The 20846-nt window shown below is 38.9% G+C and overlaps 1 protein-coding gene and 1 pseudogene across 5 annotated transcripts in view; one reads left to right on the plus strand and one right to left on the minus strand.

Moving 5' to 3' along the window:
* Positions 1-902: 902 nt before the first annotated feature.
* The window catches only part of IL33 (interleukin 33), a 125573-nt gene continuing 105629 nt past the window's right edge, over positions 903-20846 (minus strand). For 4 of the 5 annotated variants that reach the window (XM_061425328.1, XM_061425327.1, XM_061425326.1 and 1 more), the window contains 7 exons: positions 20612-20719; positions 9222-9344; positions 8600-8737; positions 7337-7444; positions 6424-6474; positions 5493-5590; positions 903-2466 (listed from right to left, as the gene is read on the minus strand). In XM_061425328.1, the coding sequence (XP_061281312.1) occupies positions 2260-2466; positions 5493-5590; positions 6424-6474; positions 7337-7444; positions 8600-8737; positions 9222-9344; positions 20612-20708 (822 nt within the window). In that variant the 5' untranslated portion in view covers positions 20709-20719 and the 3' untranslated portion in view covers positions 903-2259. The remainder of the gene's footprint in view (positions 2467-5492; positions 5591-6423; positions 6475-7336; positions 7445-8599; positions 8738-9221; positions 9345-20611; positions 20720-20846) is intronic. The other variant, XM_061425329.1, reaches the window with a different exon arrangement.
* LOC133252607 (mitochondrial import inner membrane translocase subunit Tim8 A-like) lies at positions 11212-12430 on the plus strand (annotated as a pseudogene).

The raw sequence follows: 20846 nt of genomic DNA on the forward strand, positions 1-20846 counted from the left end.
TCCTCCAGCCCAGCGTTTCTCATGATGTATTCTGCATAGAAGTTAAATAAGCAGGGTGACAATATACAGCTTTGACGTACTCCTTTTCCTATTTGGAACCAGTCTGTTGTTCCATGTCCAGTTCTAACTGTTGCTTCCTGACCTGCATACAAGTTTCTCAAGAGGCAGGTTAGGTGGTCTGGTATTCCCATCTCTTTCAGAATTTTCCAGTTTCTTGTGATCCACACAGTCAAAGGCTTTGGCATAGTCAATAAAGCAGAAATAGATGTTTTTCTGGAGCTCTCTTGCTTTTTCCATGATCCAGCAGATGTTGGCAATTGATGTCTGCCTTTTCTAAAACCAGCTTGAACATCTGAAAGTTCACAGTTCACGTACTGTTGAAGCCTGGCTTGGAGAATTTTGAGCATTACTTCACTAGCGTGTGAGATGAGTGCAATTGTGCGGTAGTGTGAGCATTCTTTGGCATTGCTTTTATCCACCATCAAAACACAGGCATCTAAGTGACAAAAACCACCATACATTTGAATATTTTAATCAAATAACACTGACTATAGCGATGACAGAAAGTGTTTTTTAAAGGAAAATTAATCATGTAAAATAAGAAAACCAGGTTGGAAGTCTTAGGTTAAAATTATAATGCAAGTATGTGTTGGCTGTTTGATCTTGGGTTTAAGTCACTGAATACCTACTTTGTGCTGGCCACCATGATGGGCACTGGGAGTGCAAAAATGAAAAAGACACAATCTCTTCTCTGGAAAATTTTACTTAATTTTGAATCACCAAAAATATTAGAGAAATAACTTCCTCCACTTACTAGCATTGACGGATTAGGGTATGTGTACTTTCACTTAAGAATTTCACAATATTGAGTCATTTTATGACAAAATCACTCTGGTCTCATATGCTTTTGAAAAACACAGTTTATTTAAGAATATGAACAATGTAATGGATATATTTGGTTACTTAATAGTAATCATTTTAAGTATATTATACAGATACACATCATCAACATTTAGTGTTTTTCAGAGGGAATGATATAGATTCTGTTTTTATTGTTGTCTTTATAGTTAAATTATTGACAAAGTAATGAAACAAAGATATATTGTTCTATAAGTTTTTGCCCTCATATAGTAATTCCCAGCCTCTTTTATGTTGCACCAGCAGTTATAGTCAATATATCTCAACAACTTAAAAAGCCTACACTTTCAGAAAAAGTCTTATTTTGTAAGTATTTTGTCATTATGTTTATCATTTATTGTCAGTATTACACCTATGAAAAATTACAGTAGAAATTGCAAAGGTTTTAAAATAAGCAAAAACTAGTAGTTGAGAAATGTTATTATATGATTGACTATAAACTTTAGTACCTTAGTAACAATAAAACACAAAGATGTTTAATGAAAAATATTGCCACCAATAGGTTTATGTAAAATTCTACAGCATCAGGTAGAAAAAGCAGAGTAAACATATTGGCATGAGAGATCAGGTGATGTAGAAGTGAGGTCAGGGAGTACAAAAGGACACAGTTGGTCAAAAGAAAAGAGGAAGGAACAAGTCACACATTCCATAGTAAGCAGGGTCATTGGAAAATCAGACAATAAAAGGAATTGTGCATGTGAGAAGAAAGGATTAGAAAAAATTTTGTTTAAGGTGATGAATATATCAAAAGTCATGGGTTCCTGAAAGTCAGGGTCAGAAGGACATATGAGGGATAGCCAGTTATTGAAATTGTAATATTAATCCTGTGTCCCATGTAAGCTCTAGTAGGCTGAGGACTCCTGGCCCTTCCATAGCACTTGCAGTCCATGGTACTTGGATGCCTGAACATATGTTGTGGCTCAATGCTTCAAAAAAAAATTCTAGTTTGTTAGATATTCCTAATAATTTCAGTTTTATGTCTGAAATAAAATTTATTTTACTTTCTAATGTAAGAATGCCTTACTTAAAGTTAATGCAATCTATAAAAATTGGAATTTTAAAAATGAGAGATGAAATTATTCACTTTTAAATACTAGATTTAATTTTCTTAATTTTAAAATTATTCTTGCCTTTTCACATATTCATATTACCTGCTTAGCCATTTAGGCATCTGAAATTTTGAGTATTTATAAACAATCTTGATGTTTTACTCTGGTTGTGAAATGGTCAATCTGTAGAGCTTCGAGTTGTCTTTTTATTAGTGCCTCTGTCTCTTTATATCTCATCTTTTTTGCAGTGGTAGCTATTTGGGCTACTCAACCCAAGATCTGCAGCTTTCCATCACATTAAGTTTGAGAGCTTAAATGTGATATTCTGTGAATTTGAATCCTCAGGGTGTTCCCCTCTTTTAATTAGAGCTAGTTGGTTATCCTTTACTCCTAGAAACACTCCAGGATTGCTCTTACATTCAAATGAAACACACTGGGAGGACGTCTCATGAAGGACAAAGAAGGTTTGTTCTGGCAACTGGTTTTCACATTTTTGTAGCTGAGGAAAACAAGAGAGAAAGTAACCAATATGTGAGTGGGAAGTTCAGAGTCAACTTTACATCCCTGTGTTGAAAACTAAAACAGAATAATTATTCATAACTTGATATTTCTAGCAAGCCTGCTTACTGGATAGGGGATAGGAAGTGGGGAGGAAGTGAGCAGAGGGCCCAAGTAGGGGAATTTGATTTGATTCACTGATAGTATATTTTGAGAGACATAATGGCTTAGAATAAGTGGATCTTCATGCAGTAGTTCTGGATTCATACTTCTCTTTTTGCCATGTGGTATCTCTGAGAACTAGACACTTTGCTTTATGTTTCAAGTCTCAAGTTTTTATTGCAGCCAGTTTTCTAGTTCAACCCCTAACTTACCCATAGATATGTGAGTGATATAAATGAGTATTATTTTAAGTTATCAAGTGGTTCGTTACACAGTGTATCTGACCAATACAATGACTTCATAAGAGAGAATTACTGTGAGAATTAAATAAGATAGTACTTAACCTTTAGCACACAACTTGGTATATATAATAAAGCTCATTAGGAGTCAGCTTGTATTGTTGAGTAATTATATATGCCAAACACTGTTATATAAACTTAGAAATGTTTTGTTAAGGGAGATGCATCCAGAGTTTACATTAGTACCTTGCATGGCTATACTGCTCTTGTTGTTCAGTCACCAAGTCGTGTCCAACTCTGTGATTTAATGAACTGCAGCACGCCAGGCTTCCCTGTCCTTCACTATCTCCCTGAGTTTGCTCAGACTCATGTCCATTGAGTCAGTGATGCCATCCATTTTACCCTCTGTTGTCCCCTTCTTCTCCTGCCCTCTATCTTTTCTGGCATCAAGGTCTTTCCCAGGGTATCGGCTCTTCAAATCAGATGACCAAAGTATTAGAGCTTCAGCTTCAGCATCAATTCTTCTAATGAATATTCAGAGTTGATATCCTTTAGGATTGACTGATTTGATCACCTTGTTGTCCAAGGAACTCTCAAGAGTCTTCTCCAGCACCACAGTTCGAAAGCATCAATTCTTTTGTGTTCAGCCTTCTTTATGGTCCAACTCTCCCATCTGTACATGACTAATGGAAAGGCCTTAGCTTTGGCTATATGGACCTTTGTAGGCAAAGTGATGTTTCTTTTTTTTAACAGACTATCTGGGTTTGTCATAGCTTTTCTTCCAAGGTACAAGTGTCATTTAATTTCATAGCTGCAATCACCATCTACAGTGATTTTGGAGCCCAAGAAGATAAGTCTGTCACTGTTTTCATTTTATCCCCATCAATTTGCCATGAAGTCATGGGACCAATACCATGATCTTAGTTTTTTGAATGTTGAGTTTTAAGCCAGCTTTTTCACTCTTCTCTTTAACCTTCCTCAAGAGGCTGTTTAGTTCCTCTTTGCTTTCTGCCATTAGGGTGGTTGTCATCTGCATGTCTGAGGTTATTGATATTTCTCCTGGCAATCTTGATTCCATCCTGTGCTTCATTCAGCCCAGCATTTCACATGATGTACTCTGCATATAAGTTAAATAAGCAGGGTGACAATATAGAGCCTTGATGTACTTCTTTCCTTAGTTTGAACCAGTCCATTGTTCCATGGCTGGTTCTAACTGTTGCTTCTTGACCTGCATACAGGTTTCTCAGGAGGCAGGTCAGGTGGTCTGGTATTCCCATCTCTTTAAGAATACTCCACAGTTTGTTATGATCCACAGAGTCAAAGGCTTTAGCCTAGTCAATGAAGGCAAAAGATGATGTTTTCCTGGCATCCCCTTGCTTTTTATATGATCCAACAGATGTTGGCAATTTGATCTCTGGTTCCTCTGCCTTTTCTAAATCCAGCTTGTACATCTTCAAGTTCTCAGTTCACATATTGTTGAGCATTACCTTGCTGGCATGTGAAACAAGCACAATTGTGCAATAGTTTGAACATTCTTTGGCAGGGCCCTTCTTTGGGATTGGAATGAAAACTGACCTTTTCCAGTCCTATGGCCACTGTTGAGTTTTCCAAATTTGCTGGCATATTGAGTGCAGCACTTTCACAGCATCATCTTTTAGGATTTTAAATAGCTCTGCTGGAATCCTATCACCTCCACTGGCTTTGTTTGTAGTGATGCTTCCTAAGGCCTGCTTGACTTCATACTCCAGGATGTCTGGCTGTAGGTGAGTAATCACGCCATTGTGGTTATCTGGGTCGTTAAGATCTTTTTTTTGTACAATTCTTCTATGTATTCTTGCCACCTCTTCTTAGTATCTTCTGCTTCTGTTAGGCCCATACCTTTTCTGTCTTTTATTGTGTCCATCTTTGCATGAAATGTTCCCTTGGTATCTCTAATTTTCTTGAAGAGATCTCTAGTCTTTTCCATTCTATTGTTTTCCTCTATTTCTTTTCATTGTTCACTTATCATGACCAACATAACAGTTCTATTTACTAACTGAGGAAGACAGGGAAGTGAATCCTGTGATTAGAATGTAGGTTGTTATGCTGTCTCTATATCTTGGCATATGGAAATGTTTATGAACCCACCCCTTTAGCAGTTTCAGACTATAAAATGACTTTTCAGTTGCCCAAGATAATGATATTTTACAAGGAAATACTGCCTGGAAGAAAACAGCAGTTCCTACAGCCAAATAGAAAGGATTTTATATCATTCTATTCAGCAGTGCTTCTCAAACTTTAATGAGTCTATGTACCTATGAGTACCTATGTACCCAGGAGTACCTATGAGTCTCCTGGAGATTTGTTAAAATGCTTATTTTGATTCAGTTGTGAGGGAGTCTGAAAGTCTACATTTCTAACAAGCTCCCAGGTAATGCTGCACTGCTGGCAGAGACCAGACTTTCAGTAGGAAGGCTACACATGCCAATTTTACTCCCTTCCCTATTTCAGAAGCAAGGTATTAATTGTAACTGATTTTGTTTTATTTACAATATTACAAACAAAACTTCTTTGAAGTACCGCCAACCCCCAAATCTGCACAGATGAGTAGAGTCAATCATGACAATTAGGTGCATGTTTCTGTTACCTCCACAGAGTGCTCCTTACTGTTGGCATGCAGCAAGAAGTCTTTGTCTTTTGTGGGGCTCAGGTTTACCATTAACTTCCGATGACTGCCACCACCATCTTGCAATTAAAACACACAAATTATAAAGTTAAGAACTGTAACTCATTTTAATTTAAATGAATTTAACACCCAGGAAAAGAGACCAAGATGTAAAATGACTATTTCATTCACCAACACATCTATTAGAAATATTTGTACCCAGATAAAACTAAAGAGTCATTGGACAGTAAGGTGTAATTCTAAGGCCCTTTAGGAGAGAAGTTAGTTTTCTTATATGCTTTCTAATAGTAGAATTGAGACTCTAATGGGTATTGCTCTCAGTGTCAGCTTCCGTGTCTGCATAGAAAGCCACTGATAGTTGTCTCCCAATATCTAACTCCTCTAGAATATTTCCAAGCCTGCCTTATGTAGCAATATGTCTTAGTTCTGACCAACATGAGGTGAATGGTACAACTTCCAGGTTGTGTTCTTAAAGGAAATAAAACTCATAGTTTGTCTTCCTCTGTCCTTCTGATAAGATATTTCATGGTGGCAAGGAATCTTGAATCATGTAGATGCTACAGAGCCACAAAGATGAAAGGAGCTTGGTCCCTGGGCAACATGTTGAACTGCCATTATGCCCTAGCTAAAACAGAAATAAAATTTGTGTAACTTAAGACACTGTTATTCTGAATCTCTGTTAAATGCAGCCAGTTTGTCCTAATTATTAAACTGCAAAATGGATGAGATGGAATAAGTCCTTTTAAAATCTAAAATCCAATATTTTTTACCATGAACTGGGTAGGAGAGAACCTTCTGAGACACCTTCCTTTCCCATGGAACATGTTTGGATTTGTCTTTACCCCTAAATTTAAGAATTCTAGCCCCAGAGCTACCCAGCTTCCCAAATTACCTGTTTCACTTGAGGGGAATTGGGAATCATAGTAACGGAGTAACACCTTGTCTGAAAGAGAATGCATAAAATCCCTTTAGTGAGATATAATTTTATCAAATGATTTCGGTTTCAACATATATAACATCAGAAAACATCCTCTTATTATGTGTCAATAAAAGCAAAACTTTTGTGGCTTTGAGAAAGGTCTTAAAAATGTATAAATATGCTCTGAGGATTTCTCCAACAATGTTGGTATTAAAATATTTAAAATGTTGTTCATAGCATTGGTATACTCTTTTGCTAAAATTACACTCTATTCTATGCTATGCTATGCTAAGTCACTTCAGTCGTGTCCGACTCTGTGTGACCCCATAGACGGCAGCCCACCAGGCTCCCCCATCCCTGGGATTCTCCAGGCAAGAATACTGGAGTGGGTTGACATTTCCTTCTTCAGTGCATGAAAGTGAAAAGTGAAAGTGAAATCGCTCAGTCGTGTCCGACTCTTCGCGACCCCATGGACTGCAGCCCACCAGGCTCCTCCTTCCATGGGATTTTCCTGGCAAGAGTACTGGAATGGGGTGCCATTGCCTTCTCTGGAATTACACTCTAGTGGTATTGATAAAACTGGAAAGACCTAGTAGATATTAATAATTTAATGACAGTAAATATGTGTGGTACTTCCTTCCATATTTCACAACAGATGCGACTTCTCAATATCATCATTCTTCCTCGATGAACCCTGAATAAGCTTCTGAATCCTCCCCAATACAGTGATATTCAAGCATCTATTGCCAGTGCATTGGAGTAAGCACGTAGCATGAAATCTATTAGCCATATCTGAGTTAATCTATTGTTTACAGTTTGCTAAGTTTATTAACTTTTACTTTACTAGTCATCATTATATTATTATAGACAAAAGGAAATAGTCTACCTTTCTCTTGGTTGTCTATCAAGTCCTCCACATAGATCTCATAGCTTCCATCCTCCAAAACAAAAGTAATGAACTGATCGTTGTATGTACTCAGGGAAGCAGAATGTTCTGTAACAAGTAAAAATCTTGTCATTAAGAATTTAAAAATTTGTTTCCATGAAAAATCTTTTGGAAATTAAGAAACCTTCTAAATGTGTTGTGGTTTTTTTTTGTTTGTTTGTCTTTGCAATTTGAGTTGTACTTTGTCTATCACCGTTGAATAGATGAAAGTCTCAGGCACAAACTTAACATAGCTCAAAGGTTGAGCTACGTTATGGGATCGTAAGATGCTAACCATCTGCATGAAGGAGATCAAAGATGCTAGCCTCCTGTGTGAAGGCCGTGGGAGGCCATATTAGTGTGCTTAAGGGGAGGGTTTGATGGGGAGAAAGAAACCAGAAAAGTGATAGACGTTGCCTGAAGAAAACTCTGCTTCTTAATTTATATGATCTAGGGAACTGTGGACAACAGGGGACTGTATTTTGATAGACATGGATAAGTGAATACCCATCTATAAAGATGGAGTTACTTGGAGACTTTCAACAATCCTGGAGGATGCAAGTGTGAGCCTCATTTTGTCTTCTGGCTAAAAAAACTGCAACACTTAAATCAGTACTCTTAATTTTTTTAATATATCAGCACATGCAAAAAATGATATTTCTGCAGCATGCTGGGGTAAACTGGGTCAGATTTAGAGACTACATATATAGGCCCTAGAGGAAAAAAAATTATATTTTATTTATAGTGTAAAATTATGCTAAAGAAAATAATATATAAAACATTAAGAACTTTAAATATTGAATTTATTCACATGTGTGTGATATAATTTAAAACAATCAACAATTATTTAAAATTTTTGAGTTGAAATTGTATTTGAAAATATAATAGCTCTTCCTTTTCTTTCATTGTCAAAATGTTGAAATTTGGAGAGATAATGTGTTTTTTCCCCCCCCAAAAAGGATAATATATTTTTCTCAGGAATTATGTAGATGAAATTCCAATCCATAGCAAGCATTTCAAAACAATAGTATAGTTCTGACTATAGAGTGCACAAGTACTGTTACAGCAGATACCCTGTACTACTTTGGATACCACTTAAAAAGGACAGAAGTTTCTGATATACATGAAATTGTAGAGTTGGGGCTGCTTCTTGCACCAGCACTTGCGAGGGTCCCATGTCCTGCCTCTCTTCTCACCCTCACACACCCCTGTGACCAATCTTACCTTTGATACTTGGAAGGCCAGTTGCTGTAGTGTATGGGACCATCGTTTTACCCAAGGTGAAGCCCTGCTCCACAGACTGTTGAAGGTGGTTCAGCTGCTCACAGGCAACTAATGCCAGATGCTCTTTGTACTTCTCAGCTGCAGGACGGGGGTGGGGATAGGAGTGGACTGTCAGTCCTCACTCAGTGCAGACCCCTTCCCATCACCCCTTTGAGGACTTCCAGTCAAGGCTGCTTGCTCACAGTGATGACTGACCCCAGGGCTTTGGTCATGCTATGGTCTGAAGGGATCAATACTTTCTACATACTTTTATCCCAATAGGACACACTCATTGGAGTCCAGGCATTAAATAAAAGAAAAAACATTTAAAAATATTATAAAATATATTTATAATTTTGTATCCTCTATTTTTACTTAACATGATATAACCATTTCTTCCACACTATTAAAAACTTTATATGCCCTTCTGAAAATGACTAAAAAATAGTTTCTCATCCTTACTCTTTTCCAGAAGGAATTTGGGTGAGGAAGGAAATTACGTATCTTGATGTGATAAGTGAAGGCAAATCAACGCCCATCATTATGTTGAAAAATTATCAGGAAATGCATAGTTTCTCCTTACCTGTTGATGAATGCCTTTTGGTGGTTTCTTTCCTAAAGTAACAGACCTTTTTTTCTATTTTAAGGCCAGAGCGTAGCTGCATATAGTATATCTGACAAACTTCTTCAGCCTTCTGTTGGGATTCTAAGTAATTGAAAAAATCGTGATACCATTTCATTCCATCCTTCTTTATCCTTTTACAAACCCTGAGTGTAGCAGATCAAGAAAGCAACCACAGTCCACAGTATCTTATCACAAACCTTCGGGCCAGTTGTTTTTCAAAATTCAGAGTTTTTTTAGATTTTAAGATTGTCATGTAGAATACATATTGTCTATAACTAGCACACCCAGCAGGGACTAGGGGAGCACACCCAGCAGGGACTAGGGGAGCACCTCATAATAAAAAATTAATAACTTTATAGTGAGCACAGGAAAATATACATTAAGTGAAATAAATAAAGACATCATGTTGGTTTAGGTCAGGATTTAACTGTTAATGCTGCTGCTGCTGCTAAGTCGCTTCAGTCGTGTCCGACTCTGTGCGACCCCGTGGTCGGCAGCCCACAAGGCTCCCCCATCCCTGGGATTCTCCAGGCAAGAACTGGAAATGAATTCAGGCCATATTTTGCTATCAAATGAGTTATGAAAAGTTTTAGGTCTTTAGAAAAAATTTTGGTTTAAAAACTGACATAAGAGTGTGTGGCTCTACATCCAACATATATCAATCTTTGCCTAGCTGGCAGGGAGCTCTTTGGTTATATGAAATCTATAATCCTTTCTACTTATCTAGAATCTATTTTTAATAATTTTAGAGAGATGACTATAGTCTGTAAAGGTTATTAAGAATAGCTGACCCGTCTAGTCAAGGCTATGGTTTTTCCAGTGGTCATGTATGGATGTGAGAGTTGGACTGTGAAGAAAGCTGAGCACTGACGAATTGATGCTTTTGAACTGTGGTGTTGGAGAAAACTCTCAAGAGTCCTTTGGACTGCAAGGAGATCCAACTAGTCCATTCTAAAGGACATCAGTCCTGGGTGTTCTTTGGAAGGAATGATGCTAAAGCTGAAACTCCAATACTTTGGCCACTTCATGTGAAGAGTTGACTCATTGGAAAAGACTCTGGTGCTGGGAGGGATTGGGGGCAGGAGGAGAAGGGGATGACAGAGGATGAGATGGCTGGATGGCATCACCGACTGGACGGACATGAGTTTGAGTGAACTCCGGGAGTTGGTGATGGACAGGGAGGCCTGGCATGCTGCAATTCATGGGGTCACAAAGAGTCGGACACAACTGAGTGACTGAACTGAACTGAACTGAACTGACCCAGGTCAGGGAGCTTTTTGACTATGTTTTCTTCTAGGAGTTTCATGGTTTCAGGTCTTACATTTAAGTCTTTAATTCACTGTGAGTTAATTTTTGTGAGTGGTGTAGATAGGGATTGTTTCATGCTTTTACATGTTATAATCCAGTTTTCCCAGCACCATTTATTGAAGAGACTGTTTTTATTCCATTGAGTATTCTTGGCTTCCTTGTCAAATATTAGTGTGTCTACAGTGGGCCAAGCACTGTGCATAATTTTCATTTAAACCTTCACAAATAATATTACAAGGTAGGTATTATTCATTTCATTTTACAAATGATGATTTGAAGTTCTTAGCAGTCATGATATTTGCCAAAGTTCTGATGAGAAGTTGTGACTCAAGTGTGTCTAATATCAAAGCTATACCTCCATCTACTCCATCTAAGAAAATGCTATATTGCAATTTTAGAGACTAACAAAACACAAACTGAAATTAAATCAGTTGAAGTAAAAAAAATCAGTTATTCATTAATTCTTATTTAATTTATCCAAATAAAAATCAAAATTTCAAATTGCCACTTGAAAATCATTTTTAAAAAAGCCTTTAAAAGTCAAATAGAAAAGAAAGTGATAACACCTAGGTGATAAGATCTCGATTTTCAAAATTATAGCCAATGGGTGGTTCCGGTTCCACGGCGGAGACACGTGAAGGTCGGTGAGTTGGTGTGGAGTTCGTCTCCGCACGTGTGACCGCGGTGGGATGGATTCCTCCTCGTCTTGCTCCGCGGCGGGTTTGGGCTCGGTAGACCCGCAGCTGCTTTCGACCTTTCATTGAGGTGGAGACACAGAAGCAGCGCTTCCAGCAGCTGGTGCACCAGATGACGGAACTTTGTTGGGAAAAGTGCATGGACAAGCCTGGGCCAAAGTTGGACAGTCGGGCTGAGGCCTGTTTTTGAACTGCGTTGAGCGCTTCATTGACACAAGCCAATTCATCTTGAATCGACTGGAACAGACGCAGAAATCCAAGCCAGTCTTCTCAGAAAGCCTTTCTGACTGACCTCAGCATTACCTCTTTGGAAAAGGAAGGTAGTTCAAGAGATGAAGAGCAGTTGATGGGGTAGTTGAAGAAAAGGCTATGGGGGAGTTGGCCCCCACCTTTGTCACTCTTGGGACATCCTGTCATCTGAGAATGAACAAAGACCAATTTTTGGTGTGGGGGATTTGAGGGTCAGATGTATTTGGAGTTGTGTTTTTTTAATGCTAGTCTTGTGAAACAATTGACAGATGAATGAAAAACTCTACTAGATGCATATTACTGTTTGTGGGATGATGCTTTTCTTGTAGTCCCATTAACTGCTTCCTATAATTTTAATGGTGGAATTGCTCTATAATTTGATACTGGGACCGGATAGGTAATAATCTGTTATTTGTGTGGATTCCTTTCAGATTTTTGGGGAGATCAGTATACATCTTTGTGTCTCTCAGAAATGGCAGCAGTAGGGGAAGAGTAATTTGGTACTCAACTGTAGGCCTCCTTATCCAGTGTTTAATTATCAGTGCTGGAAAAAATATATTTCAACTTTCTAGATTCTCTGTCTCCCTTATACCATGATTCACTTAAATATCTATATGACATATGATCTCGAGCTAGTACAGGTTGCCTGAGAGTCTAGAGGCCTTTAGTTAAAGGAATCTAGCCAGCGAACGTAATTTTCATACTAAACTGCAACAAGGAAGAAGTTAACTTACCCTGTGTATCAGGGTTCAAAAAATTTTAATGATGTGCCTCAATGAAAAAAATTAAGATTTGGGCCAGTCAGAAACTAACAGCAGTATCAGGTCGAGGTGCATGCCTAATGTAAATCAGTGTAGTTTCCATTTACTGCATCTTTTAATGACTGAAATAAATGCTACAAGATTCAAAAAAAAATTATAGCCAGTGAATTATCAAGAAATTTATACAATATAGCCAAACTCAATAATTGACAGTAATTCAGAAAATGAAAATAATTACTTGTGATTTTCAGATATATCCTATGATCTTTTTTTAAATTCTGTAGATTTGCCTTCCTAATATGATTATCAAAATTAAGTGGAATAAACTTTTGTTAGTTACTGGTTTGACTTTTCTATATCTTGCCTCCAATTCGGATGAACATCTACCTTTAGGTGTCTTCAACTGTTTGAACAGGGTAAGGCCATTTAATCGTACTCATTTGCCCTGGAAATTCCTAATATTCCTTTATAACTTTAGATATGTCAACTGTGGTATTTTACATGTATTTAAGGCAAAGATAATTTACAAAGCTGTGCCAGAGTCAACCCTGAACTTGGCCTCCTGACAATAATTTAATACAATATGTTATAAATTGTATGTTTTGTGCTGATCTTAGCCTGTTAATAATAACCAATGTTGGATTTGGACTGGCCCTTAATGTTCTTATTATGATTGCAAAATGCCCTTCAGCAATAACCATCAGGAAATTGAAGAAATAAAGGTTAATTATTTGTTGTTGTTGTTTAGTCACTCAGTTGTGTCCGACTTTGTAACCCCATGGACTGCAGCACACCAGGCTTCCCTGTCCTTCACCATCTCCCAGAGTTTGTTCAAACTCAAGTCCATTGAGTCAGTGATGCCATTCAACCATCTCATCCTCTGTCATCCCCTTTTCTTCCTGCCTACAATCTTCCCCAGCATCAGGGCCTTTTTCAATGAGTCAGTTCTTCACATCAGGTGGCCAAAATCTTGGAGTTTCAGCTTCAGCATCAGTTCTTCCAATGAATATTCAGGGTTGATTTCCTTTAGGATTGACTGGTTTGATCTTCTTGCAGTCCAAGGGACTCTTAAGAGTCTCCTCCAACGTCACAGTTTAAAAGCATCAATTCTTTGGCACTCAGCCTTCCTTATGGTCTAATTCTCACATCCATACATGACTATTGGAAAACCCATAGCTCTGACTATAATTATAGGATTTGGAAATTACACTGCATATCTGGGACCACACAGAGAGGTCACAGGTAGAGAGAGTGCATGGGTCTGAGGTTCTGCTTTTTATTGGGATTGAGTGTGTGATCCTAGGATAGTGAGAGCTCACTGTTTATTGGTGAATTTAAAATATACAAGCAGGAATTTAAAGCATGGGAAGAATAGGAAAAAAAAAAAAAGCAAGTAGTCCAAACTGTCAGTTATGGAAATCAACCAAGATCTTCTGATCTTTATCTAGTTTTGTGACTGGCTGTGTATATTTGGGCTTCTCTGGTAGCTCAGTTGGTAAAGAATCTGCCTGCAATGCAGGAGACCCCGGTTTGATTCCTGGGTCAGAAAGATCCACTGGGGAAGGAATAGGCTACCCACACCAGTATTCTTGGGCTTCCCTTATGGCTCAGCTGATAAAGAATCTGCCTGCAATGTGGGAGACCTGGGTTCGATCACTGGGTTGGGAAGATCCAACAGAGAAGGGAAAGGCTACCCACTCCAGTATTCTGGCCTGGAAAATTCCATGGACTATATGTGTGTTTATTTGAGATGATCATTTTTGAAGTAGGTGCCTCAGCAATCAAAGCTTAAGTCAGGCACTTGCATTACAAAATAGAAAAGCAAAATCCAACTGTCATGGCTTACACTATATTGTATCACATTGTCTTTTCTGAGTTAAAAGGCATAAGATGATACTCTAAACATGTTCATTCCTTATAAGCTTATCTTAATGAGTAGTGTCCCATAGGGCCATGCCAGGTATGTCCAATATTGGAAGTGGACTCTGTGGGGAGTAGGATATGGGTCTTGGGCAGTTAGAAGTGAAGGTCATAGTACTGAGGAAATATTGTGGATGTGAAAGAGGATTAGGGGCTGAAGATAGTAGTGTAGCAAGTAGCATCAAGTGAGACAAAATCTAGATATAATTCCTTGGGAGCTGACTGTGTTTGAAGTAATACTTTCAGTTCAGTTCAGTCACTCAGTCATGTCCGACTCTTTGCAACCCCATGAATCACAGCACGCCAGGCCTCCCTGTCCATCACCAACTCCTGGAGTTCACTCAAACTCATGTCCGTCCAGTCAGTGATGCCATCCAGCCATCTCATCCTCTGTCGTCCCCTTCTCCTCCTGCCCCCAATCCCTCCCAGCATCAAGGTCTTTTCCAATGAGTCAACTCTTCCCATGAGGTGGCCAAAGTATTGGAGTTTCAGCTTCAGCATCATTCCTTCCAATGAACACCCAGGGCTGATCTCCTTTAGGATGGACTGGTTGGATCTCTTTGCAGTCCAAGGGACTCTCAAGAGTCTTCTCCAACACCACAGTTCAAAACCATCAATTCTTCGGCGCTTAGCTTTCTTCACAGTCCAACTTTCACATCCATACATGACCACTGGAAAAACTGTAGCCTTGACTAGACGGACCTTTGTTGGCAAAGTAATATCTCTGCTTTTGAATATGCTCTCTAGGTTGGTCATAACTTTCCTTCCAAGGAATAAGCGTCTTTTAATTTCATGGCTGCAATTGCCATCACCATCAGTGATTTTGGAGCCCAAAACAATAAAGTCTGCCACTGTTTCCCCATCTATTTGCCATGAAGTGATGGGACCAGATGCCATGATCTTTGTTTTCTGAATGTTGAGCTTTAAGTCAACTTTTTCACTCTCCTCTTTCATTTTCATCAAGAGGCTTTTTAGTTCCTCTTCACTTTCTGCCATAAGGGTGGTGTCATCTGCATGTCTGAGGATTTTGATATTTCTCCCGGCAATCTTGATTCCAGCTTGTGCTTCTTCCAGCCCAGCGTTTCTCATGATGTAGTCTGCATAGAAGTTAAATAAGCAGAGTGACAATATACGGCCTCGATGTACTCCTTTTCCTATTTGGAACCAGTCTGTTGTTCCATGTCCAGTTCTAACTGTTGCTTCCTGACCTGCATATAGGTTTCTCAAGAGGCAGGTCAGGTGGTCTGGTATTCCCATCTCTTTCAGAATTTTCCACAGTTTATTGTGATCCACACAGTCAAAGGCTTTGGCATAGTCAATAAAGCAGAAATAGATGTTTTTCTGGAGCTCTCTTGCTTTTTCCATGATCCAGCAGATGTTGGCAGTTTGATCTCTGGTTTCTCTGCCTTTTCTAAAACCAGCTTGAAACTCTGGAAGTTCGCATTTCACGTATTGCTGAAGCCTGGCTTGGAGAATTTTGAGCATTACTTTACTAGCATGTGAGATGAGTGCAATTGTGCAGTAGTTTGAACATTCTTTGACATTGCCTTTCTTTGGGACTGGAATGAAAACTGACCTTTGCCAGTCCTGTGGCCACTGCTGAGTTTTCCAAATTTGCTGGCATATTGAGTGCAGCACTTTCACAGCATCATCTTTCAGGATTTGAAATAGCTCAACTGGAATTCCATCACCTCCACTAGCTTTGTTCGTAGTGATGCTTTCTAAGGCCCACTTGACTTCACATTCCAGGATGGGAGAATTTGGAAGAAGGTATACTTTGATGTTTGGGGTAGCTGAAACTAGTATGAGGGTTGTGTTCTTGAGAGGAAAGCATAAAGCTGGCATGGCTATGAGAACTCTGTTGAAGAGAGTGTTCCATTAGGGTCAAAGCCTTTCAGACTTACTGTTGCCATTTCCTATGTCTCCATCCTGCTTGATATCCGAGGGCACTGTCTTTAAAGGCTTTTAAGTAAATTCTCATAACCTATAATTTTATCATAGCAACAGCATGATGAAATCCCTCAGGCATGTCATGGGAATGGGCCCAGAAATCTTTTTTTAATTCTGCTACAGAAAGAGCCAGACCATGGCTGACAGGAACTGCCGAAGTGAGTGACTTCATCTTTCTTTTTTCCCCCAAGCACTAATTTCACCAAAGGTCTCCCCTCACCGTTTACTATCTTTGACCTGTCTGTGATATTTGATCTGGGGACCACCACATCCTTTCTGAATCCTTCTTCCCTTACTGTTGTATCATCACTCCTCTTGGATTCTTTTTGTTTCCCTCTGATCACTCCATCTCTGTCTCTTTGTTGTTCTGCCTTCTCTGCTTGCTCCTAAAACGTTGGTCTTCCTAAAGGTTTTGTCCTTTGTCTTTCTTCTCAGTTTAGACTTTCAGGGCAATCTTGCTTGCTCCAATGACTTCAATCATCTTTTTATATGTTGATGATTCCCCAAACTGTAAGTAGACCTTTGGTCTCTCTCCCAAGCTTTGTATCTTTTGTTTTTTCTGCACAGAAATTTTGATGCCATGGGGCATTTTGACTTAAGTTCCCAAGAAAGGCAATGCCAAAGAATGCTCAAACTACCACACAATTGCACTCATCTCACACGCTAGTAAAGTAATGCTCAAAATTCTCCAAGCCAGGCTTCTGCAATACATGAACCGTGAACTTCCAGATGTTCAAGCTGGTTTTAGAAAAGGCAGAGGAACCAGAGACCAAATTGCCAACATCTGCTGGATCATGGAAAAAGCAAGAGAGTTCCAGAAAAACATCTATTTCTGCTTTATTGACTATGCCAAAGCCTTTGACTGTGTGGATCACAATAAACTGTGGACAATTCTGAAAGAGATGGGAATACCAGACCACCTGACCTGCCTCTTGAGAAACCTATATGCAGGTCAGGAAGCAACAGTTAGAGCTGAACATGGAACAACAGACTGGTTCCAAATAGGAAAAGGAGTATGTCAAGGCTGTATATTGTCACCCTGCTTATTTAACTTCTATGCAGACTACATCATGAGAAACGCTGGGCTGGAAGAAGCACAAGCTGGAATCAAGATTGCCGGGAGAAATATCAATATCCTCAGATATGCAGATGACACCACCCTTATGGCAGAAAGTAAAGAGGAACTAAAAAGCCTCTTGATGAAAGTGAAAGAGGAGAGTGAAAAAGTTGACTTAAAGCTCAACATTCAGAAAACAAAGATCATGGCATCTGGTCCCATCACTTCATGGCAAATAGATGGGGAAACGGTGGAAACAGTGTCAGACTTTGTTTTTTGGCACACCAAAATCACTGCAGATGGTGACTGCAGCCATGAAATTAAAAGACGCTTACTCCTTGGAAGAAAAGTTATGACCAACCTAGATAGCATATTGAAAAGCAGAGATATTACTTTACCGACAAAGGTCTGTCTAGTCAAGGCTATGGTTTTTCCAGTGGTCACGTATGGATGTGAGAGTTGGACTGTGAAGAAGGCTGAGCACTGAAGAATTGATGGTTTTGAACTGTGATGTTGGAGAAGACTCTTGAGAGTCCCTTGGACTGCAAGGAGATCCAACCAGTCCATTCTGAAGGAGATCAGCCCTGGGATTTCTTTGGAAGGACTGATGCTGAAGCTTAAACTCCAATACTTTGGCCACCTCATGTGAAGAGTTGACTCATTGGAAAAGACTCTGCTGCTGGGAGGGATTGGGGGCAGGAGGAGAAGGGGACGACAGAGGATGAGATGGCTGGATGGCATCACTGACTCAATGGACATGAGTTTGAGTGAACTCCGGGAATTGGTGATGGACAGGGAGGCCTGGTGTGTTGTGATTCATGGGGTCACAAAGAGTTGGACACGACTGAGCAACTGAACTGAAAGCATCCCTATTTCTATCTATGTAGAACCTCCTGAATTCTGGATATCTTGACCCAGATGACCTACACCTACCCCATTGCAAATACATTTACAATTAAAAAAAATAAACTTTATCTTTCTCTACCCCCAATATATTCCTGAAGAATTCCCCATCTTTAAAAATAGTACTGCTCTCTGCCATTATCTGCCCAACTTTAAAATCAGAAAGCTGAGAATTATCCATTTCCCCGCCTATCTCCATTCTTCAATTTATTCAGTTTGTTATTAAGCCTTATTGATTTCATTTTCTGAATGTATCTGAATTTTAGTTTTTCCTTTGCATTCTGTCATGTTAGGTCAGGCCCTCATCATCAGTCCCCTAAGATGAATGCAGTAGACCTCTGACCAGTCTCTGTTTCTTCTCTTTCCTCTTTACTCTATCTTCACTACCACCAACATGATCTATCCAAAGTAAAAATGTCTTATTATTTCCCAATTAAACATTTTCAGTCGTTCCCTGCTATCCACAGGATAAAGTTAAAGCCCCTTCACTGTAACAGAAGATTATCTTATAGACAGCTCCAAACTAAAGGGGGTGGTCCCTACTCTGTTCTGCCTCCAGCTATTGCCATGTAGGGATATGTGGGCCCAGTTGTTGCTAGATCTTCAAATTTCTCCTGAAAAGCCGTAATTCAGATTTTTATGCAAAATCTCCCAATTTTTATATGTTACCTCAATTGAAAAACAACAGTAACACTGTTCAGGCCAACTAAAATACTTCTGTTGGATGGATATGGGCCAAGGCTTGCTTATTGTGACTTCTGAATAGATCCATAACGACACTGGATTGTCAGGGCAGGGAAAGGATTAATGGGTATGAGGGAGAGGAGATAGTAGGGGAGAATGGGCTAACTCTAAGGAGTAGCTTCCTGGAAAGGAGATACATTTGGGGAGAGGCTTTCCTCTAGTTTCCTTCAGAACTCCTGAAGTTCTGTACTGTGTTGGCACTAGAGGTGAAATGCTCTGGTGCTGACCAGAACTCATGTGGGATCTGACTGTATGGATACTGGTAGAGGTTAAGTACTGAGTTTTGTGGCTTTTCCACTGTGTAAGATCCTGCTAGCCCAGGGGAGGAGAAGGTATTAAAATGGACTTTGTTGCTTGGGTACTCAGGGCAGTTTATTTACAAAATAAGGTGTGACATTTCTTGCACCTTCAGTTTTGAGAAGCAGTTCATATCTGTCAGATACCACACATTTATCTGTTGAAATTTTAGCCAAGAGTGTTTAAATAATGACAATTTTAGTATTAAACTGAACCAGTTATTATTGGAAGGGAAAAATCTGCTAAGGAATGATAAAAATAATGTAATGTGACTTGGGGATAATCTTAATCATTGTTTCTCTAAATGGCATGAATAAGCTGTTGGGTCCATTGCACCCTTAAATGATGGGTTACGTTTTCATTTTCCATTAATGCCAGTGACTCTGGTGTATATTCCCAGCCTGCTGCCTCATATCAGCATCTATAGACAGCCCACATCTTCTAGGGTACAAAGAAAATGCATTCTTTATTAAGAGGGAATTTGAGGGCACAGAGTCACTTCTAATGAGTCACTGTTCCTGAAAGGAGCATTTTGACTCAGACATAAATAAAACAACTAACTTAGCTGTGATTTCCTGGCGATTCAGAAACCACAGCAGATTGGTCTTCCTACTTATAAGAGAGGAGCATTAATGGGCCAGAGCCTCAGGGAAGACAGAAATGATATTCTGTCTGACATTGTTTTCTCTTCTAGCCTTACATGTTCAGGGAAATGAAGAGGAGCACAAAAGACAAAGATATGGAGTCCCACTACCATTTTTCATTCTCTTTTTTCTCTCAGTACACCAGAGCTCTGTTAATTCTCTTGTGTTACTGCTCTCAAATGAAAAACATGAGTGTAAATTTGCATAATTCTTTCCTAGGATAGATAATTTTAAGAATCAAAGATGTTAATAATTCTTTCATCTTGAAGATATGGCTACTTTTTGATTTTATCTGCCCTTCGACTTATTTCAGACACTTTGAGTTTGCCACTAGATAAACTTGAGCATCATTTGGTCAGTTCTGCTTTATTTGGTGCCTGGATTATTCAAATACCTTCACTTGTTATTCTCTCCCTTATCTGAAGTCAAGACCAAAAACTTGATATACCAGAGGTCTTAAAAAATGTTTGTTGAATAAAAGTCAGTCAGTTTAAATTTTTGTTAGGTGATCTGGGAAAAGTTTTGGGATTCGGTGGCAGTAGGTTTGGGTAGAGAAGGAATTGATATGACAGGCTGTAATTATATTTATCACTATTAGCAGGTTTAAATCACCTAAGCCACTCCTGTTCTGTGATATATCAAATAAACAAAAGTTGGCCCTTTATAGTCTGATTTTACAACCAAAGCCTTCTCTATTATACACTTATGAGCCATCTTAGTAGTTTTTAATAAGTTTGCATGTATAAACATTGGAATAATAAAGATTTGGTAACAGATAAACAATAGTGTGTAAAACAATCAGAAAGACTTAAGTCCTTACTTCTCAACTTGGGAGATTTTACCAAGGCTTTGCCTGCTGAGCATTTCATCTTTGCTGGAGAAATTTTGGTGGTTGAATACTTCATTTTGGGCTTCATTTTTCAGGCTTCTGTTGAATTAAAATATAATGTTAGTTCAATTGTCTCAACTTGAAAACAAACAGAAACAACTGTGGCTAACTCAATGTAAAATTGATAACAAAGCTACATAGAAAAATAATTCAGTAAAATTTGAAT

This window comes from Bos javanicus, chromosome 8 (genome assembly GCF_032452875.1).
Source record: "Bos javanicus breed banteng chromosome 8, ARS-OSU_banteng_1.0, whole genome shotgun sequence".
Classification (NCBI taxonomy): domain Eukaryota; kingdom Metazoa; phylum Chordata; class Mammalia; order Artiodactyla; family Bovidae; genus Bos; species Bos javanicus.